This window comes from Achroia grisella, unplaced genomic scaffold (assembly GCF_030625045.1).
Source record: "Achroia grisella isolate CSIRO2021 unplaced genomic scaffold, CSIRO_AGI_Agris_v1 utg241, whole genome shotgun sequence".
Classification (NCBI taxonomy): Eukaryota; Metazoa; Arthropoda; class Insecta; order Lepidoptera; family Pyralidae; genus Achroia; species Achroia grisella.
In genome coordinates, this window is record NW_026712734.1 from 1654455 (window position 1) to 1679864 (window position 25410).

Below are 25410 nucleotides of genomic sequence, written 5' to 3' on the forward strand. Positions count from 1 at the left end.
GTTGACGTTATAAAGCATAAAATTAAATTGTAAGATATTAACAATAAGGATCCTTTCATTTGCAACTTTTCACTTAACGATTTCATCTTTAACAAACTCGATCTCATTTTATCAATTGTCAAAGTTTAAAAACTTAATCCACTTAAGGACCCTTAAGGGTGAGTTTGTAGTGCGCATGACTTTACCCTAGCGGGAAAACCAAGGACATTCCGCGGACGGGCTTTACGCGGTTAGCACGCTCCGCCCGAGCGCGCCATTCAAATATGGAACACGATACAAACGCGCGAGGTGACTTGTAAACAACGGTCGTCGTAATTCGAAATTTAATTTATTTGTTTAATATTTTTCTTTTTAAATTTAAAAATGTTATATAATGTTACAAATGTTATCAGCAGTGGACGCTATTTATTTTGTGCAGCTAAACCTTTATAATGTGACTACATTTTTCGTTCTGTTCATACTACTTGCGGTGCATGTGAAATTGAACCAAAATTTGTGTAAATTACTATGCACAGCTACGAAAGCATAAAAATGAAGTTTATATCACTAATCACGTTGTGTGGTAAGTAGATTTTATAAAATAGATTAGTAATAAATGCCTTTAATTTGTACAAATTAAGGTAGTTTAAAAATAGTTTTTTTTGTAAACATGTTTAAATATCGTGTTAGAATAATAATGAATGTGATAAAACGGAGCTCCAAATTAGTGTACACTTTGTATACTTTATATTATTGAGTTGGTACATAAATAATAAAGAAGTTTAGATAATGTAACACCATCAACAGATAAACTATTTAAATAAACTTGTAACTTATTACATTATTGCTACCTAATTAAACACTAAGTGCCAGTAAACAACCTTATCCATCCATCGAGATTGTGGGGATTTCCCTCGTACGAGACCCTCCGGTAATAGTTTTCAATCATTAATGCACGAGACGGGATTAACAACATTTTAGATGCAGCGTAGGGCTGCCGCTTAGTTAATCAATTTTGTAAGAAGTAATTCTAAAGATTTCTGAATTAATAATTATTAATTTGCCTCGTTTATGACTAGCAATATAACGATATACTAAGTATTTCAATATTTATTTCGAAATTCACTATTTGTGACATTTATTTTCATACTTATACTGATCACTTTATTTTTATTATTATATAAGAATGTACTTGAATGATCGATATATGTTTTGGTTTTTATACGTGTATTTAGTATTACGAATTATTGCTTATTTTATATTTTTGGTTTTTGAATTCAGCAATTGTGAGAATTGAAAATAAATTATTTTAGGTATTAATTTTAAATAAATAATGAAAGAAATATTTAATTTAATTTATCGATCCGCTAAAATGACATTTAGGTGTATCGCAAAAATTTACCGTGACGGATTACGTATCCGATATGGATACACACTGACGATTAGTGAATTTTAATTGAAAGTACTTCAACTACCATAACATAAAAATACTAAGAGACTTCATGACAAAAAGTGAAGACAATTCTAACAATGTTAAATATTAATCTTAATATCAAATACTATTTAATTACAGTTAACAGTAAGATTTTCTTTTATCAGATACGCTTTAGGTATATAATGATGAAATAGTAAATCTTGAAAACAAATGACAACAAACACAACATGATTAAAGACATTCGATATGTAACTCAAAATGTCCACTAAAGTCAAGAAACTGAAAAAGTTACTTTAAGTCACATGGTTCGAAATATCGAAGTTACGAAGTGAACTTTGAACAAGTCCTTTATCGTATGAACTATTTCCGAGTAGTTTAAAATGTTGTAAAATTATTTACATGTTTTACCTGACTTTTTTTATAACTATGTAACCAATGTCACAAATAGTGGCCATTATACTAAACTAGACTTTGAATCATGATCATCTAATAGAGTGTGTTGTTTCTATTAATTTTAATTTTTTATTAATTTTGCTTTTCATGTTATTAGGTGTCGTTATAACTATTTAATTTAAATTATTATTGTTAGTTACATCCAACAACACTGTATAAAATGACTTAATCAATTCCTAGTATACTAAAAATAACTTATTTCTAGAGATAATTTGATACACCTAGAAGCATTTAAAATGCTTTTTTATAGTTTTACCAACTATAGAGATATTATTTTGGCTTTAGGTACATGAGTAAATGTGAGCGTAAATGTACTAGGCAACGTGTGTGATTGGCTCAGCATATTATAATAAATATTAATTCTGTAAATTTTAAACTTATTCCATAAATCAGAATCCACTCCACATTTTTTTCTAAATATCATAAAAATATTATCGCCCATTTCCTTTTTGGAACAAAATATTCTATATTCTACAAAAGACAACTTCTTTTCTTTGTAAGTAAAAAAAAATATACCTACTACTGAATAAGACGATGATTTTGGAGGAATTATTTTTATACACTGAAGTGTTATGAATTCAATGGAAAATAAATTGTGCCCGCGCCTTCGGAATGTCAAAGTTCATGGGCCGTTGGCGACACCAGGACTAGAATGGAATTCATCTTAGTATGGATTCAATTGAAATTCCGTACTAATACCGACGATACTGCTCTAATTAAAACGTGGTTAGAATCTAGAGTGCGTTTAATGAAAGCGGTAAGCGTTTAGTTCGTTTATGAATTTATTTTTCATCTCATTAAATAGGGATACTATTAATATTAATGATAAATGTGATCATGTTTTTTTGTGGACAGGTTGGTATTGATAATATAAAAAAAATATTCAGAAATATTTAAATAAAAATGACATTTATTTATTAATTGTAATTATTATATTGATGTATCTAGGTAACTGTGTCCCATACAGCACTTTACAGCATCTAACAAAGTTTCAGTTCAAATTCGAAAAAAGTTTTGATACATTTTCGAATTTAGGGTTAAAATGTTATGAGTAGAATTTTAGATTCAATATGAAAAATAAGAAGGAACCATAACTTTAAAACATAAATTAATAAAATCAAATATTTAGAAACCATCAAAATCTAACACATCGTATTCAATTAAAACAGTCCTTTGACTTTAGCTGAAGGGGTGTTTAATAACAATTTTGGATATAAAACCTAGTTTCGATCAAAACAGTAAATAATTAATATTTTATATAATTCTATCGTTTTACCTAACTATGTAAATATAATCTAAAAAAATGTGATTTAGGTGAATGTGATTTGGGTAAGACCATTAATCTGTTTAGTCTGAAATGTCGCATGAATATATTCAACTAAAATATTAAATTGGGTACTGGGCGAGGTTACTGTATTAATGTCATAATATGTTAGATTTAAAAGGGATCAATGGAAAAAGAAAACATACTGTCCCTACCCATGGGACACAGTATGTTTTCTTATACATCGCACGCCTAATACAATAATGGCTGAAATAAGAAAATTCAAATGTTGGAAAATCCACTCTAAATCAAATCAAATCAAATTTATTTGCGATAAATATAGGTTTACATTGGTTTAACATAGGTTTACATTCTGAGGTTTTAACTTTAAAGATTTATTCCAATTTATTCTTATTTTTGATTTAATCGAGTATTGTATTAAGTACGTGATTGTAATCATCAAGAATGGAATAACGGTAAGGAAATGATTACGATGTTACTGTTGTCAAGAACTTGTTTTTACCATTCTATTTGTTTATGTTATGCAAAGTTTATTCAAATCCAACACGGAAGAGGACGTCCCTACGGATGTCTCAAGGATTATTTTGTGTCCTGATAAGGTCATGTTATCAGAAATGTAACATTGTGATAACTTAGAAACGATCATGTAGCAATTAGTATAATTGCATAATACATAGTTTTCAATACAAATGTTATTATAGAAAGATATTTATTTAATAGAGTGAAATTGTACAAAATTTTGAAGGTCAAGTAGCCTGCTTGTATGAAACGAGTTAATATATAACATTAATTCATTCGACTAAGAAATTATGAAATAATATAGTTCTTTTGGTTTATTGATTGCATTTTTTAATGTTACATATTTAATTAAAAAATTTTACACAATAAAATCAATTTGGAAATTACGAATATTATTATGTCAAGTTTGAACATAATTAATAAGAAGACTACAAGAAATAAGTTAACAAAAAGTATCTTTTATAACAAAAAATCAATTATATAGTCAGATAATGGTCATGTGCCTATTTTCGTCATCTTGGAAACAGAAACTATTAATATTTGATAGACTAGTTCTGTTTGAATCGGTAGACAAACTTACTTATGAAGCAAGGCAGATATAGAAGTTATTACGTCGTAATGAATATTATATTAAGAGCTCTGTTTATATTAGGACTATTTTCACCGCGGCATTTTGTTATTTTCAATCATTAGATTATAAAGGGTCATGATTATAGTGTAACGTATATTACGTGATTTACCGAACATCCCAAAGGATAACAAGTACAGAAGTATTTTAGCATTAAGTTTAAGTTAAGTCAATTATATAAATCTCTTAAATAAAGTTAGGTAAATAAAGTTTTTATAAAATAATTAAGTACTGTATAACAAGTGTATAATGAAGGATCTGTACACAAAGATGATACTATAGACGATTTACAAAATAGACTATTTATTACTACCTATGGCGTAAAGAAGGAATATCATCGTTGTTTTAACTGGTATAAATTCATCGGCATCCACTTCTTAAACCGTTAAAGCTCCAAACGGGAGGGGGGATCCCCCCCCCCCCTACCCCCTTAGAAAGACGGTTTTTGTTATTTTTTTATATCTTTTTTTTCTGAAATTATTCTTACTCTATCCTGATATTAATAAGCTTTATGTCCCAAGACTCTCGTATCATCCTGGAGATGAAAAGGAGAGGTGACATATTATTATTCCATCACAATGCGAAAATATTGCCTTTACCAATTGATAAAAAAGGTACGGAAATTCAGGACACGGAGAGACATAAAACATAATGAATGAAGTGTCATGTTAATTTACGAGTAGCTAATGTACTCGTAAAGTGCTTGAAAAGGGAAATGTTATTCACGACGGATATAAAAAATAGGATAACAGAAAAAATATATAGGTACGTTTTTTAGCATTGACAGTATTTTTTTTATTTGGTTTGCACAAATCAGTGTAATACTTTTCTTTTTTAATCTGTAGGTAATCGTAATAGCAAAAAATATGCTCATATAAAAAAAATAGGCTCATCTAATAGAAAGTAGTATCCTTCCTTAATGATGATACCAATAAGATTAAGTATTTGTAACGTCCTTACGTCACCAATACTTTGTGAGAAAGTGCACTGTGAAAACCTCTATTTCTATGCGTATGAACCCAAGCATAGAGTTATAAGTATACAAAATTCTTTTCTCCGAGTTCTTTTTTCATGGTCTATTCTGATTTAATCTTGAAATCACCTTCTTTTGAAAAATTATAATTGGAATTTTTAAAATAGTATATTTTAAGATGTTTTGAGAATAATTTTTAAAAAGAAGTATATTGTCGAATATAAATAAGTTTATATAAAATAAAAATAGAATTATCAGTTAAGTATAAAGAAAAGGACGATTAAAACGGGTTTATAATTTGGACAACATCAAAATCTTTATTAAACAGAACAGATTAATACTAAGATTTGCTCATGAATCTATTGTGGTTGTTGGGATCTTTGACAGCTGCAATATCTGAATTTAATACGTAGCGTAGCTCGTAGCTCCCACGTCACACGGTTATTTCAGTGAATTTTCACAAAACTTTAATGAATTATACACATAAAGCTTTCTTAGAAAGCATTTTGATGATAGAGGAAAAATCCATTCAGAAGTTTGTTTGTTTGTAATACTTTATATTATAAATAAAAGGACACAATTGACTTAAAAAAAATGTCTACAATGGCGGACTTATTCCAAAAGAGGGATTTCTTCCAGTCAACCTTTGAGTTACTGAGAGGAATTGTGGAGTGGTGGAAATAGGTACAATAAATAATACGTCACAATGCAAATGCAATGCATAAAAGATAAGATTCGGTAGTTTTTGAGACTACCGTAAATATACAGTCTACAGCGGATTTTGTTTTATAATATGTAGTAAAAAATATACAACAAGAGTGAGTACTTGTTTTCTTTTTGCGTCAACCTGGAATGTGCCACATACCAATTATTTAAGAAACAGGTGGCAGTAACTGCTTAACTTTTGGTAAAGAAAATTCCAACATCTTATTTTATTTGCTACCTCGGACATTCAAAATGGTGGGACGAATAATTTATGTGAATAATCTTTATTACTATTATAAATATGAAAGCGAGTTAAGTTGTATATTTCTTTGATCTTTCTTAGTGCTTTAACGTTGCAGCTAGCCGTCATGAATTTTGACATATAATCCAATCCAATATACTTGGATTGAAATGGCGTAATTAGAGTGTAAATCTGCGTTTACAAAGCGTACGGAATCATGGACAAAACTAGCTTTACTATTAAATAAAAATGAAAGTAAAATTTCTAGTTTACTTTTATGTTTGTTTATATAATAGGTGTGATAACAAAACAAAATAAAAAATAAAAATTACACTAAGTATACATTGATCAGGAATTTACTAAAAAGTTTGCAAAAATTCTAATAACCCTGGACAAGTAGCATATCACCATTTAGTCCCACGGTAAGCAGAGCTTATGTTATGGGTACTAGATATATGATATAAATATGCTAAATATTTATATATATTTTTTTGTAAATCATACATAATGTAGATAGAAAACAACTATACCGATACAAACAATCATATTTCTGAATGCAAATGTTTGTATCATACGAGGAATTGAACCCGCGACCATCGGAAGAAAAGCGGTGAACTATACCGCTAAACCACCGAGGCTGTCATAGAATAACATTTACATTCAATTAAGTAAATGATCTAGCTTAATATTGTGATATGTGACTTATATTGTGAGTAGTCAATAAAGATTCTCGTCTGTCTTCATATATAGAAATATACAAGTATTGCTGCACATCAACACTTAAGTGCAAGCTCGTCGGTTAGGAGAGTAGGTACATACATGCTGACTATAAGCTACGAAAGCAGTACCGTCGTGTTTCATAATTTATACTTGGTTGGAGTGAATTAGAATATAATTCTATTACCAAGATAGAACTAGTATAGTGTAAGATTAAAACTGATATAATACATATTTGGAATAATTTGCGACTGCAATAATGTTCATAAAAGTGACTTCTTGGTAAAAGCACTGTGAGATCAAAACTGAGAAATAATTTCTATTGTGAATATTTCAGCATGAATTTTTTCTTAAGAATTCCATATTTTCATTTATAAAAAAGCGATTAAAAGATATTATCGGTTACTTGAGTACTGTGGAATTTCATTAAATCACTTGTTACTGGCATTACCCAGTATATATAATATAACCCTATCTAATAAATTATCGACATTTACTTTTTAAACATTAAAATGTAAATAAATTGACCTACTTTCACTAAAGTTGAAAACATTTAAATTGCTGTATTAGTTTCCTAGTTACGGGATTAAAATGTCTTCAGTAGTGATGACTATTTCGAATATAACTTCATCCTGTCTTGCGCTTTCTGCACTAAATTTATTTCTTACTCTTGTTCTGTCGGTAAATATCTATTATACCTTTATTTAATATACTCGTAATATATATGAACAGATAGATACCGGCCACGACAAATGTCAGTGTATAATACTAAAGGCTTTTTGATAACTGACTCAATAGAAATGCTAGAATTCATCAACTTTACTTATTGAATAGTTAGTTGTTACTTTAAAAAGATTGTATTACATAAAAAAGACCGATATAACAATTACATATCTATAGTTTTATGATAAGCGATAAGAATGCTATTCTAAAGAAAAGTTTTATGGAAGTACTTTTCATAATACACAAACATTTACTTACTTAATGTATGTGAACATAAAACAAAATATTTTACACATACACGGTGTCAAAACTGACATAATGTATTTACTGTATATGGCAGGAAAGAACGAAACTTTGTCCTTTCAATATTGACGCGTATGATTAATAAGGTTACGCTCAACAAAGAAAACTTCGGGAGAAATATCAGAAAATTTGTCACGGGTTTTCCTCTACGCAAATGTTCGGTTTGAGTAGGATTAGATGTTATAAGAGGGTTCTTGTAGACCCAATTACAGAGGCGTGGTATTTTAATACCTTCAAAGCCTGAAATTCGAAACAGCATTCGTTGTTGAGTTTGTTAACATCTTAAAATTAATTTTCCTTTGAAATTTTGTCAATTGTCGGTGAAATTAAAGGAAGTTTGTCGTTTCCCGACTACGTGAGATGGCTGGCTTACGTCCAACCATTGTTTCATACGTATACTTTGCGTAGAGACATGGCAAATGAATACAACCGATTTACTATATAATAAATATTGTGTTATTCCGTACATGTTTGTTGTCAGTATTGTTTACAGAAAAGTAATTAAAACATAGCCCTTAACTTCGAGCTTGAATGAATTAAGAATTAATTAAGAATGAAAATTTGTTTATTCATTAAAAACCATTCCGTGTTTAATATTTACGGCGCAGATGATCTTCAAAATAAACGAGTTGTTTATTTATTGTGTCAGTGTTAAAATGGAACCTATTGTTACTGTAGGTATGTCTTTACGATGCTACAATATTGCTTCTATGAATAGATCCATTGTATAATAGAAAATTAAAATAGGGTTTGTATTAATTAAACGCCCTTAACTTGCTATATTGTATTTTCAATTTGTAGCACGATCATGATGGTGGGACTTGTGATTATTTTTATTTTGAATAAAGTGTATTCAATAAGGTTTCTATTTGCTTTGTACTATACGCGTGAACTTGTAAAGTGAGAAGAAACTGATTTGTTAAAAATACCTTTATTGAGTATACATACCATAATTTTGAGCAACATCATCAATTATTTAATTGTTATACTAAAGGTACAACGAATGATTGCTACAAAAAGTTTCTAATAAAGAATACTATGTGAATTATTTGAGATTTCAGTCCGGATATTTTGTTCATAAGTTGTTTTTTGATTTTGACATATTTTCAATAAGTTCATTTGTTACATTATAATAAAAATTATGAATAATAAATGTCTTCAGCTAATAATAGTGCGAATTTAAAAAATATTAATTAAACACCAGAATTAGACACCAGAACATTTGAAACATAATTGTAAAACAGAACATAAATTTAAGGAAGATTTAATAACGTAACTTTATATACTTATAAAACGTGTTAATTAAACCATTTGAAATTTTATAACCATGGTCCCGACAGAGTCCGCACCGTTGGAGGCTCTATGGAAAATTGTTAATGGCATTCAACCGTAACAGGACATCTCCCCGTTCCGGCGGCTTGGCATACTTCCAGTCAACGATTGTGCTTTACTACGGCGATTATTTTCACTACTGCACCATTCAAACTGCTTCGAATCCGACGCCTGAATAGACATGAAAGAATTTTCGTGTGCTCCGTCTGATTTTAATGACAACCGTTTATCTTTTTTAAATGTAGAATATTTGTGTGTAGTAAAATTGACTGCCTTTTATGAGTTTTGTGGTTGTATTACTTATTTGATATATTCTGTTCTAAATATAAAGTTATCTCTTAATATAAATGTAACGATTTCCTTATATAAAACTTACAAATTGGATATTAACGGACTTGTGTGTAGGTATCTATGCAACATATTATATTGTCTGTGGCACTCGAGTAATTACTACTATAGTACTCGAGTAATTATTATTACAGTAATTTTACACCATAATGTTCGTGTATAATTTCATTAGTGATGGTATTAATTATTATTAACTTAGATAATGGTAATATTGAAGTAAATAATATAAAATTATATTAAAGTAGACTTTGTATAAAGGCATCTGCGTTAATACCTCAGTCTAGGCAGTGAAATTATAAGATACCAAGCATGACATCTCCTGGATTTACAAGTTATGTATAATATTACGGGCACCAAATGATATATTTTTTTGTTGTGTACTACTGTACATGTATATAGTCGCTTACTAATAAGTGGGCCGTTGTTTCCCAGTCGGATTATATAAAAAAATAACTACATCATTAACAGCTGTTGCAACATGATTGCATCAAATGGAACAGTTATTTGATGGTTATAGATAATCTTGTTATGTTTAAAATGTTTTAAATTTCCTGTTTGAATAACATTCCTGCACATAATATATCCTTAGTTACATATCATAAAAAATATGGTCATAAGAAAAACCATTTTTAATATCTCGAAAGGAAAACGAATAAATAATAAACAACTAAAGTAACCAGAAAAATAATGTAAATAAATTCCTAAATCGTATATTCTATATTTGTGAAATCAAGATAAATATTGTGTACGGTAATCCCTTTATAAACATATAAGATGAGGGGTTATGCAATATTATGCAAAATAAGGAGCGATTGGGTCAGGCCCATTACCTTTCAGATGAATAAATTTTATTATTGATATTACCATAATATTAGTATTTTTTTATATATATTATATTATTTTATTTATTGATAATACCAGAATACTAATAAATCATATCTTTTTAATAAAATTATTACAAAGTATTTTCTAGTTATGATTAATTGGAAATAAGGACTGATCTACGTATATTTTTATATAACTGGTAAATAGATTTACAACCCATTAGAGAGAGGGAAAGTGGCAACTGTACGCTATATAACGATACATGAACAGCACTATGAACACTGGTTATTTTTTTTGTTTTTACAATAGCATATGCTGGTAGTCACTCTATATTTATTATTTTAACTTTTACTCAAATTTGAACTTATATGAATCTGTATTATTGTAAACATGTACAATATTTATTTCAATATTTAGTTTCTTGTCAATTCTTCTCCTCTCGAATTCACTCCGAATTGACGGTAGACTGTAATAGACTATCATATCTTGTATTTGAATTTGAACTACAGATATATATTACCAATCCTAGGGTACCTTACTAGTGAAACAACTACTAGTGTGTAATTTCAGTGCCATATCTCTCACACATATCTTAGAAAATAGTATGCGTAACGACGGAAATAAGTGAGACAGAATTACTTACAGATATTTATTGTTAATTACTATAGTTGTTGTTGTCAGCATTCATCATCTTCACGTAGAATAAAATAGAATTGGATTGACTTTCTAACTTTCTTCCCCAATTTTTTGAGAAGTAGAAACATTCCCTTAACATTAATATTAATAAGAATCGGCGGAAGATTATTACGTACGCGCCAACATTTATATGGATTTGTCAGAACAATATGTGCTTCTTTATTCCATAATGTTCATAAGTCTGTTCAAGAATAAGTAAATCGAGAAAATCATCTATGTGTATGTGATGGATTGACTTTGTAACTCAATAAAGTTAACGTACCTTAATACAAATGCAAGTAATTTCCTTGTATACAACGTACCGATTAAAAATATATTAAGCTGTTCTAACATCAACCGTTCAATATTTTTTATTTAGTGTTGGTGTTAAAAATACATATGTAAATTAATGTAACATCAGGGTACCTATCTGAGATGCGACAAAGGCCCCAGTAGTACCTCGCTGCAAAACTAACTTATTAAACAAAGCACTAATGACACTCACACTGGGCACTTTTAATCAAGTAGCAAAAAGAATACATTTATTCGTGTATATGACTTCTCAATAGCATTGTATATTTATTCGTATATATCACAAATTACAATATTAAAAAAATGAGCATGAAATGGGAAAAAGTTGCGTAATAGAATAGGCGGACCCTGATAACCTAAACTAGATATTACACCTGTGCTATAGGTACCAATTTTCTCTTGTACTGTATAAATTACATTTGTTACTTGACGTAGATATTTTAGGGTATATGTAGTGTATATACCTCAATTAGTAAGGAAGAAAGTAGAATATGGATTATATACATTCACTAATAGTGAATGTATATGAGACAGTATGAGTATTGTTTTAAATGATAAAGAAGATTATGATTAGGTTAGATCAATGAATATGAAGTGGGTAGCACTACCTACCTACTTCATATTCATTGATCTACCGCTATGCTATTGGGTCTATGGCAGTAATGATAGGTGCACATAAACCTAAGTAAATAAATAGTATATTTAAATGATTTATATTAAATTAATTTAAAGCATTTGGAAGTTTAAACAATTAGGTAATTTGCGGAATTTATACAAGTAGCTTACAAATTCGAAACCTACGGGATTATACATTAACGATAATATAAATATAATTGGGCAATAGCATTATCAGCTTTAAAATCATAATTGCCTATAATTTTAAGTCGCGGTAATGAAATTAATCGTTATTTATTTAATAGCACTAAATGTAATTAAAAAACTGTAAAACGATGTCAACTATATGATACACTTGAATAGGTATCATGAAATGCAGTTTGTTTGAACAATTTTATCTGTATTCAATTATAATGAATTCAATGTGACCTCTCTCAATTTCAATAATTATTTCAGGTCGTGGTCAAAAATCTTTATCTGTTTGTTAAATCATAGTAGCTTTTAACAAAACCTATGAATTATATCCAAACTATTTATGTTCTTAAAATTATACTCTAAGTTAGATAATATACTTCCTTTCTACATATATTATGTAATTCTGATCAATATTCTGGTAATAACTTTTACCTTTAAGATCTAGACATATTAAATAATTGTAATGTGTCTGCATGTCAATGTAAATAATGCTTTAAAGACGGAGACGGAGAGTACTGTAACTAAAAAAAATTAAAATTGAAGTACCTACCTTTCTTTAAACAGCAATAATGTTCATTTGAAGTCTATATAGAATATATATAGACTTGAAAACATTTTAAACATTTTATCAATATATAATCACGAGTATCACAAAAAATATAATGTAAGGGAGCTTTACAAAAACCGATGATGATGCTGGAGCACACAGATTCTTCTGGAACCTAGTAGATATAACAAAAAATGGAGTAAAATGTGAGCGTCATTCGATCAATAAGAGATTCTCAAAACCAAGACAATTCAGATCGTAATTAATAAAGCCATTACTTCCAACTATTTTGTTAATTACGTTAATAAATACCATTGGAAACCCTTCATGATCATCCCGTCCATTTGGCCGGTATAATTACTTTCGCCCTTGTAAAATACCGTTATTGATGCCTATTATGTATACACCGGTGGTCGACGCTCGAGGCGAGCACTGCATAGGAATCGTCAATTTTCACTAATGGAACTGTAAGTACAATGTGGGCGAATGAGCGTTTTATAATACTGGTATTCCGTATCTTCAGTGAAAGGAATCGAATAGATTAGAACACTTAGCTAGCGGGAGAGGGTAAATTATAATTAATAGCTAACTGTGACCCAAAAGTATCACGTCAGGTCGATCTTCATGTGGTCCACCCTGACAATCATGAAAAATTCCTGGCACATTCGCCACTTATTTAAGTGAATTTTACTTTTACACATAAAAGTAAAATTAATCTATTTTATTAATCAAGTTGAAGAAATTACCAATGCTTCAAAATATAGAATTTCACTTAAGTAAGATTTGTTAGCAAGACCATTTGGGGTAACGGAGAATATTTTACGCCTGTTATACCAGAGTTCATACAATAACTTGAGTATTTTATTTGGAAACTTTTCATGTCTTTAAACAATATGTTAATGCATATCCATAATAAATGTTTATCTACTACCTATTATTAAATGTAGATTGATATAAATAGACATGAGCTTTGTACTTGTTTATGTATAGGTATTTGTATGATTTTTTATTTTATTACGATGTAATTTTTCTGACAACGACAGACTTCGAGGAAACCAGTAAGTAAAAATATTCTTTTGTAGCGAAGCTTCAATTCATCCCGTTCTGTTTTGACGAAAGCTTTCTGGTTGATTTATGTCGAACATTATATTCGTGAGGTTCCCATACTATTTATTATACATAAGTAAAATAACTTACAAAAAAATATATATAAAGGTCTCCTTTCCTGTGTTTTTACAGTTCAAAAGTTTTCTATTACTTTCAAACTGGTATAATACTAAAACATGAATAAATTTATTAACTTTTTCATATATACTTATTTATGAAGTAGTTTAGAACATTATCTTAATCAACTAATATCAAAATAATATTTAAAACGAAATACAGCAATGCTTCTATATCATCATAGTATTATAGTAGATAACTGTTTATATAGTATTAAGATTTATTTATTTAAGTGAAATAATAATAATATATCTATGTCCTTACCCAGAATACTACATGTATGTAAAATTTTAAGGTCACACCACATATCATAAGATTTTGCATAGGATTATTTAGACTTTACATATATATTTTATTCTCTGCTTGAAAAATCCCAAACTGAAAAAAATAAAAGCAGAATTATACGTAATAAATTTATATAGATAACTAGTTGTGTCTGCCACTTTTTACTCGTGTACATTTGTAGGACGCCATTTTATGATGTTAATGAAACGATAATAGTATATAAAGCATTTATTATATTGATTAATGAATTAATTAAGAAATCCAGATATGTTGGTAGATGACATAGTGAAAATTTAATAAAATTAATTAACGCTCATTGTGGCGGCATTTTTCTTAACTTATTTTGCCAATTTTGCCAATATGTTATGTGAAAATTTCATGACAATTCGTCTAGCCCTATTTGAGTCCAAACATTAACACATAAATAGACGAATAGAGAGATAGTTTTCATCTCGTTACGATCATATGTAAATAAGATAAAGACTATCTTGCTACATATAGGTACATAATTATTTTACTGTATTACATTAGTTGTTTAATTATCTAAAGTTTAAAGTACAAATACAATATATAAATGGCGAACTTAACACCTAAGGGCGTTCTCTACCAGTCAACCATAAGGCAAACTGAGAAGTTAGTAAGCGGCACATTATAGTACAATCACTTACATGGTAATATTATATATTTTTTTAGAAAAAAGAAACAGAATCTAATTTACTACAGAAAAATAATTATAGCAATAACTTGTTCCATACTGCGTAACTATGAAGTATGGTATAAATTGTTAAATATAAGAGGAACGAACTATAAAGACAATAACTGCTTGCTTCTGTTCATCAATATAGGCCGAGCCCGTTAAATACTTGGAGTAGAATTAATAGGATATTTGAATCCCCTTAATCGGCTTTTTGTCTATTCTGTCGCTTTTATACAAATGACCATGATCAACGGATAAGAAAATGCTTAGAAGACAGTTTTGTTGAATAAATCTCTTTACTCTAGAAAAATAGATTCAAATTTGATATTATAATTTCATTAAAATAATTGTACATCTTCGTCATAAATAACTGATCTATTCACCATATAAATTTGTTTATTTTTATTATGTTCATTTTTATTATATTTCAATAGCCCAGTTAATCAATATCGCAAGTAAGACTAGACTATAAAGACATGAGTAATAACCTATCATTGCCGTGCATTGAAACTTGTTGAAATAAAATTTGATTTTAACTGTTTAAGTATAATCGTAGTATTTATTCTAATAACATCTTCTTTACAATTTTCAATTTCATTATATTATAATGTCAACAGCATATATGATAAAATGGGTTAAAGATGAAAAACCTATATATATAACCAATATATAAAGGAATGAAATAGAATGTATATTTAATGAGTGAATATTTTCAATATTCTACTTACTACTTTTATTACTCTTTATTCTTTATATATGTAGCACAAAACAAACTTTTCGCTGACTTTTATGCTTATATGCTTTAAATAATACAATGGATTTTAGTGCAGTATTCAGCAATAGGTAGAGTGATTCAGGAGGATGATATATATGCATTCATGTTATAATACAGAAAAGCCGAATAAATCAAAGAGACAGATAGCTAGTTAATTTATTAAAAATGTATTTCTAGAGGCATATACTATAGATACTTTATTTTTTATTTTAGTTTTATTATGATGATGATATCACCAATGGATAGTGATCTACTTATAGAGGTATGAAGTTGAGTTATTGTTATTGTTACTGTATGTATTGTATTAATGATTTGCGCAGTTATTTCTTTCACTTTCATTATTTAATGCCTGTAATTAAGTTAGAATTTTTTCCCAGTCAACCAGAGTACAACGAATATAATACAAACATTAGTCATATTAAATGTGGAAACATTTATCAAAAGAAACACAAGTTTCTTACGTGTATTGTAAACTCACCAATAATTTTATTTAAGATTATTTTACTTTTAAGTGTTAAAAATATATTACGCTATTATGTAGAGAGAATTAAATTAATACATTAAATTTAACGTTATAAAATTATTATGAAACAGTTTTTTCACTAGAATATGAGGGCTCCATTGCAATTAGCATAATAATATTATCATAATAGCTATTAAAACATGCGTACTTAATGAGAGGTTAGCTATTACTAATTTGGGTTGTAGCCAAGTACTACCAGCATCTAAACTATTAAACCTATATTCTCGTAATTACCCAAAATTAATAGTCAGGTTAGCTAATGTCTCCAGTGACTATGTTATGAACTATATTTGTACTTCAAAGAAAATTAATCTACAGCATCTGGTAGCTATGATATTAATTCAAAATCAGATTAAGGAGATTTTATTTAAGCATATATAAATATAGCTGAATTAATGCCGAAGTGGTTCCGATTAGTTAACTATAACGTAAGTAAATAAGTAAGTACGTCGTGCATAGTAATTAAAAATAGAAACGAAACTGCATACAGGCTTTGTACAAAGTCTGTGTTGTAAAAGCAGGTTTGTCTCAAATGTTTCAGTGATCATCTATCATGTATAGACGACGATTGCTACTACGTCAGGCCATCAGATTGTTTACTGAAATGTTAAATAAAATACATATCTACAAAATTATATTGATTTGTTGATTCGTTTTAAAACAGTTTTATGACACTTAAAATAGTAAACAAGCTTAAGATCAATGACCCAGTATATGTAGCATCACGTATAATTCATATTATTATCTTTATAATGGTATAATTATTGCCTGGCTCCAAAAATTCAAAGCCTAAGTAATCCGTATGATGTTAAAAATAATAGGTCAAACAACACTTACATATTTCACCTTATACGAGGTCGTCTGCAGCTCATAGTAGCAGTTTTGATTCAGTAATATAAAATTTCAATGTATTTATTTTATGATATAAATATATGAGATTCTTGTATGCCCTTTAAAAATATTTTTAAACGTATCTATTATTTATGTAGGTAAGTACAAAGCTACATGTCAGTCTTTAGGTGTATTATACTGCGTAGGCAGAGAATGAGTAAAAATGAGATAACAGAATGCCAACGGCCTCTAACCTTATAAACGTCTATAATATTCAATCCCGAAATATGAAAGTCATATAATATTTTTTAAATATATTTTATGAAACATTTACTCCAATATTGTTTCAATATTATTGCGAATAAAAGCTAAGTTTAGTTAAACACCCTATGAAAAACATTTTTCACAGAAATACGAAATATGTACCTATAGTATTTCTGTAATTGAACTATAGTGATATCCATAGAATACTCATACTGATATCTATAAAAAAACAATGATATATATTTAATTATTGCCATTACTTATTAATAACGGGGATATAAAAAAGTATATTGTAATCAATTTAAAATGGAATAGAATAGAAAATGGAACAAATTCTGCAGATTTATTTCCGTATATTGAAAAGTTATCTACCTCCTTGTTCAATCTAATAAAAGATTTTTTGTTCAAATTTCGACGTATTATCTGTAAACTTACAAAATAAAAGTAAATAAATGAAAACTGTATTTCAAACCAATTTCATTAGCGTAATGAGTGAACCAATAACATTTGGCCTTTGGATCTCGTTTGGTCAAAGTTAGACTTATCTGTGATAGGACAGTAGGATCCACATGGCTTATAGGAAAGGTTTCCAACCTAGCAAATGAATGGAACACATGTACGCTGCCAGCTTTGAATGCTCCAACTTGCCACAGTTTTATTGAATTAGAACCGAGCCTTGCAGGTAGAATAAACAGAGAGTAACGTAAATATAGTGTATTGGACGAAAAGTGAATTTCACTTTACGGAAAAACATCAACGTTCGTACTGTTTGTAAAAGTTCCATTAATCGATGCACTGTACTACTATAGTTTTAATTTATTTTTATACAAAGTAAATGCTTGTGGTGCTTTTAAACCGAATTCAAAAATCAACAACAACAACGACAATTGGATTGTATGAATTTGTGTTAAGCGATATATTCGCCAATTCACAGTTGATAGTAATGTTTCGAATTAAAATTGAAATGTTGGTTCAGTATTTTAGTTTTGTTTTACGTTTATTTACTGTTAAATAATATCAGATTACTATCATCATCATCTGCTCCTTCCTTATCCCATTTATTTAGGATTAGGATTACTACTACTGAAAATATTTTTTAATTACATTTTTAACAACTTATATAGGTACGAGTACGTATAAGTAAAAATTTTAATTTCAAAGATTTACAATCTTACAAAAATGTCTTATGAATGAAAGTTTCACAAAAATATATTATTGTAATAATTATATTAAAATTATAAATGTTTTTCATATTTTTATTTATAAAGTAATGTAATTAACTATTGAATAAACAAATCCATTAATTTCTGTAATAATTATATTACGTATACTTTATATCAAATAAAAGCTTTATTTATTAGCAGAGTCAGTGGTGTATTATTTAATTAATCCATCATTCAATATAATTATAGCTAACGTCCATAGAATCCTTCGTAGAGGAAAATGCTATCATTCTAGAACAATTTATTATCTAGCATACATCCTTGAGACATTTGCGGCAGCTAGAGCGACCGAAGGACAAGAATGGCAATGATAGGTGGCGAACTGGCTGGCTATAAGCCAGGTCTGGCGACAATGCTATCTTTTTGTTCATACGTAAGTCGGTTCCTGAAACTACATATGTGTAATATATATTATTAATAATTGTGTATTAATTTTATTCTTATCGCTACTAATATTTAGTTGCATATCTACTGTAGGCAAGTTACAGTTAAGTATGTGTAGTTTTTGAAATAGTGACAATTATCTAATAAAAAACACATAGGCTTTAGTATGCTTAATATTATTTATTCATATATAAATACTGAATACCCTAGGTATTAAAGCCGCATAAAGATATTATATACCTTAAATATAAAAGTTTAAATCTAGATCAATTTATAAAGATAAATTTGAATTTTGGTATAATTACAATGTTTCAAAAAATCTTTTCTAGTTCAGTAATAATATTTAAAGGCCAATGTTCACCTCTAAATTCTATTTATGAAATCCTATGTCTGAAAACATAATGCCCTTAAAGTATTTTTCTGTTTACATATTACTGTATATAAAATATATATGCCACTGCATATGTACAATGTTTTCTGTAATATACATACAGATACAGAACTGACAAAACAGTTTGTCTGTATGTTTTTCAGTAATCTATCTATCCTAAACGAATGTTTGAATTAATGATGTAAACATGTACATAAACAATCTGAAACCTAGAAGAGAATGAGTAAACGACGTTATCCTAATTAAATTTATTATTAACGAACATTTGCTATCGTACATTATTAATTAATTCGAATTTGGCTGTTAATACTACATATATAATGGTGTTAACCTAATTAACGTTATTATTAATGGACATCTGTTACTGTACATTATTTATTAGCGACCTCTATGGTTTAGAGGTCATATAGTGCCTTACTTCCAATGTTGAAAGTTTGATATCCATGAATGTATAAACGTTTTCTATTTATGAATACCTTTCTTTGTAATTTTATAGCATACCTACATAGAAAAACTGTCTATACTTAATTTCTTTTTAATAATTAATTAAAAAGAAATTAAGTACGTCCATAGTTTGACTAATATGTAAATCCTTTGAGTTACTTAATTTGGGAATACTTTGCGCGAATTTTATACGCTAATGGTATGCGCTGGTAGGGCAATGTGTAACACATAGTGTGCATGATAAGACCAGTATGAAGCTGGGTCAGACAGGCCATGGAGGCGAATTCAGCAGAAATTAACTACGATGGTTTCCAAAGACGATCGAATGAAGGTCGACTTAATAGAGTCCATTGGTATATGTTATCTGTGCCATTGGTAACAATAACCTACTCATCCCATTTACTAACAATAGTCTCGTTGCTTAAAAAATACAGACGTGTTTACTGTGACTGTATGTGTATATATGTATATTCTGGATTAAAGAAAATAACACTAAATATTCAGTATTCATGTGGGTATTTGTACACGGTTGATACGAGGTATCCACTTGCTCTTTACGTAACAGCATAAAATTTCATTGAGCACTATAAAAACATGTGTAACCATTTACCGTGAACAAAGTTTACGTTCGATTAAATTTTAGATAAAATAATTCGATATTCGTACAACTTTTCCAACTACCATTTTCGTTTTAAACGGGTAGGTATATTAAATTATAATAATTAATAATTCAGTACAATATACCGATGTATAATATTAACAATTAATTTTGAATATTTCATATTGCGTTAACTAGTCTCAAATTAATTAGTTTTTACGGTGAGTGAACTGATAAATATCTTATTAATATTATAAACGTGAAAGTTTGAGAGTGTGGATGGATAAATGGGTGGATGTTTGTTACTCTGTCATACAAAAACTACTGAACAGATTTTTATGAAGCTATACAGTGATATACTTTATACATAAGAGTAATACATAGGCTACAAATGTGGTAAAATTTGTATAAATAAATTTTTTATGTCATCATCATTGCCATTATAATAGGTCATTATTTTCCACTGATACCTATCGGTCTTTATATCGAAACTTGTTTCCTTTCATATATATCATATATCACACAAACTATTCATCCATATGTTTTCTACATGTAAGCTAAAAACCTAAGACTATTACGAATACAAAAAGATACACATAAATAAAAAAAAACATTATGATTCGGAAATCAGCTATCCAAAGGTACATCTACGCCACCAAAGTTCTCGATAGATGGGTGTTATCTATACAAAATACTATTATTATTTACGAATGAATTCTTATATTATTATATACCTACGCAGTATTCTACATATTTGTGTGGTACACAACTGAAAGCTCCATTCAAGCATAAATAGATAGGAATACAAGTTTCCTCAGGGAAAATCGAAATGCTTAATGATATAGGAAAAAATAATAAAATCATACCACAATGATTAAGGTATTCAGTGTCCATCCGCATTTTCTTTCCTTATTACGTTTATTAATGTATTGTAAGAAATCATTCCATAAATATTTATTGTATGTAACAAATAAACAAGTTTTTTAATAATAAATGCTTAGGGTGTAAATATATGATCTTCGGATAACGTTATACTCGGAGTTTTGCTTCGTGATAGAATCCGAAATTAGGAGTTTCGTAGTAGAGCCAGATTATCTTATGTGGGCAAAAGATTAATCAACTGAAGTGGTAATTGACCCGTGACATAGCTCAAAAATTATTCGGAGACGTATAGCTTAAGATAAGATTAAGGGTATTGAGCGAAGAGGAAACTTAGATAGTGATGAAGAAAAGCAAAATCTAAGAGATAATAATGTATTATATGATCCCCACAATGCTTTCATATTTGAGAAATACTCTAGCATCATATTAAAACAAGCTTTTCACTTGACTCTGTATAATAAAATGTGATAGTATAATATCTACATTGTCAGTCTATATTGTATAACATTATGATTGTGTATATGGCCATAAGATATTGGATATTGTTGTGATAGTGTCCGGCGTCCGTTGTCCGACCATTTTATGCTCAGCAGAGCTATACTAAGTTGAAAGTTTTCAACGATCTCCATAAAGATAATTGTAAGATGCGACAGAGAATATCACAATAGGTGCCTCAATATTTTCTCGCCTCAGTTGCTATGTGATAGTCGTGTATATTCTTATTTCCCATTTTATTTTATAATTTTGTTGTTTAGCTATAAAGGGTTTATTATAGTTGTAGCTTTATTGAATCACAGTTACTGTGTACGTTTTTATTGTTTAATTAGCGTTCCACTGCTGGATACTTTTTACAAGATGTTTATTATGACAAAAAGTACATATATTATAGCAGCGATTTCCCTGTCGATATACATAAGTGTAGAAGAAAATATTTATACACCTATATATATTTTATAACTCGAATGGCTAACATGCTAATTCCCCACTTGATAGTAACCATCGTCTATATACATGAACAGCATGACAGACATCAATTTATCATGTGGCGGTGATACCACGCATGCGTTGTAGGAGGACTATGATGTAGTGCCTAAATGTCCTGTAATTTAATTTCTTTTTCTCAAGCAAAATACATCTTATTTTTAATTCAGTCAAATTAAATGTTACAATATCATAATAATACCTATTTTATGTTATATACACTCATTTTTTTATATGAATATTATATAAATAAAAAAATGTGAGTGTAAAAATAACTATATACTTACCTGTATGTATAAAATTGACGACCTAGGCAGTTTAGTACATCGTATTACATCGATTTCTCGCACAATACAACGATTTGTAGTTATGTGTTTGATTGTTTGCATTTAATATAGAATGTATCTTACAAAGAAATTACAGTTTTTACACAGAAATTTAAGTAATTATTATAGTAGTCTAGTACACTAAGATCTGTTAACGCACGTATGTTATCCTAGGGTCATATATATAAATTTTACATCAGCTAATACATCTAAGTACGTCAATTATTAATTTCATCAACCATCTTATAATTTTACAAGTAGGCAATGTGCTTTGTTCTTAATATTTAAATGGTTATCCCACTTGATTCCACTTGAGTACCCACTTCATATAGATTACGACGTCGTGTTTCTCTATTCCAAATAAATTTACGTACTAAATAATAATAATATTACGTTTAACAAGAGTTGGTCAATGCAAATAATGATAGTGTAATAAATTAAATTAAGAATTATTGGTAGCATAGAAAATCTGTAAATATATTATTCCACATTTTATCTGTAAATCAGCATTTGCATATAAATGATATACAAAATGATGGTCTACTTAATCATAATTGATTTCATAATCTAGACGTTTATCTTATTAGTAGTGCTAAGAATTATATAAAGTTAGAGTGAGACCATAACACAGAAGAAAAATTTAAATAAACACGATATACCTAAGTTCGTTTTCAAGTATACTAAAATACGTAATATACAATTTAAAGATAGTTTCAGTTTCTAAAATCAATCAGCAAAAAATATGACTGTATTGCAGTCATATTTTTTACAGTGAAGATAAAATCCGTTATTTTTTCAACTAATACATTAATCATTCAAAATAAGAATTAACTAATATTAGTTGATAAATTGCGGAAAGCCATAACACATATTTTCGCGGAGCAAGCAAAACGAAGAACGAAAATAATAAATAGACTAAATAAATAAAACGCAAAAAAGGGCATGGAGTCTATGTACATACCCGCGTAACTAAATAAAAAAAACTTAGTAACTTAGTTAACTGATATACTTAGTACTTAGCTACCTGTTTTTTTATATTCTACTTCACTTTCATTCATAAATCTTTTAAAATAAGTTTATATATCATGCATGCATATTTACTGGTCATAATAATCCTATGTAAATGTGTAAAGCGTCCACATACCTAATTGGGTTAATGCTGAAGTTATTTACAACTTAACGCCTTCGTTATAATAGGTCGTTGTGTCATGTTTTCGTTTAGTTATAAGTACTAATCTAACATGTATATGTAGGTGGGTATATGTCATTTAGATATTACTAAATACTCGTAATTGGGTTGGGTATTGTACTGGGAATGTATTATGGAAGCATTAAAAAATGACATATTAATATTGTCGTCTGCAAGTGACCGACACCTGGAGACGCATTTTCTATTTGGTTCATTATTAATTAGCTTACCATGTATAGTTAGATAAAACTTTGGGATAGTCTGTTTTAAATTAGTTAAAATATTTTTGTCAATTACTTGATTAATAATTGTGTTTGACTTGGTACAAAATCTTCATAATATGTAAATTTTTATTTAATAGAGCTCGTGATTTTAAAAAGTTAGAAGTATATTTTTGTTATTGAACTATTTTCCTCCCTTTTCATCTCTATAGTTACTTATTGTTGAAGAAAATTCTTAGCTTATATAGGTTACAGAAAGAATCATCAAAATTATTCTTGGCTAAGACATTGATAACATCAATAACCACAAAATATATGTATACATATCTCATAATCAATTTCTGTATTAAAGTTGAATTTTTTATCGTACATCTACAAAACTAGTTAGTGATAATTCTTCAATATTTGTATGTAAGTAGTTCTTTTTATAAAAAATATTATTTTAGTAGTACATAGCGAACACCAAACATGTAGATATTTTACCGTAAAAGTATGTTCTGAAATACTATGTACACAGTATTTCAATTATCTGTATATTCTCTGGAGGCATTGTAGGATAGCTATACACGCAAGTGTTTACGGGGGAATTCAGTCCTGCCCTCTGTGAAACCGTTTGACGTCACAACGAAACAGGTCATCAGGTTCGTGGAATACAATTATAAATTATACACCTACTTATTCCAGCAAAAATATGTATCTCACGAGTATTAATTTATAGGTGGAGTTATTACTTTCTGTTAATTTTTTTGCAGGAAGATCAGATTAAACTTAAATAAATAAATTAAATAACGATTTTTAAACAAAACTGCAAAATTACTTTGTTTTTTAAAGCACAAAATAATGAAATTTATTATAAAAATATAATAATCCTGAATACTTGACGCAATGCCATCCAGTTCCGAGCTTATGATATTGGTACTAGACAATTGAGATAATACTTTATATTTAATAAAAAAATGAAACCTATTAAGATTAATCCAGAAGTAGAATTCAAGATCTCTCGTCAAATTATTTGCCATTCCAAGAATCTTAAATAATAAAAGGTTTTCTTATTTTTTTTTATATAATAACAGTTCTAAATAACGGGCTTAATATTCCAATTTAAATTCCTAACGTATTAAAATTATTATCCTATCGATAATAACGTTATAGGAACTAACGAAGCCATCAACATGAATATTCAACAACGAAGGTTCATTCTTGTATCGAACTTTCGATGTTTTAAATAGCTGATGGGCAGCGCGTTTTCCCGATTTTCTCAGCGTTCATAGCAAAGCAACTTAAGCAAATTACTCAGTGGAACGCTCCATAATTATTATTCAACCTTTATCCGAGGCAAATCGAGTAAATTTGTTCCAAAAT

General features: G+C 28.6%; 1 protein-coding gene across 1 annotated transcript in view; it reads left to right on the top strand.

Moving 5' to 3' along the window:
* The first annotated feature begins 222 nt into the window (after nt 1-222).
* Nucleotides 223-25410, top strand: part of LOC131842575 (uncharacterized) — a 40734-nt gene continuing 15546 nt past the window's right edge. Inside the window, exon 1 of the mRNA XM_059191151.1 lies at nt 223-562. Within this exon, the coding sequence (XP_059047134.1) occupies nt 508-562 (55 nt within the window). The 5' untranslated portion in view covers nt 223-507. The remainder of the gene's footprint in view (nt 563-25410) is intronic.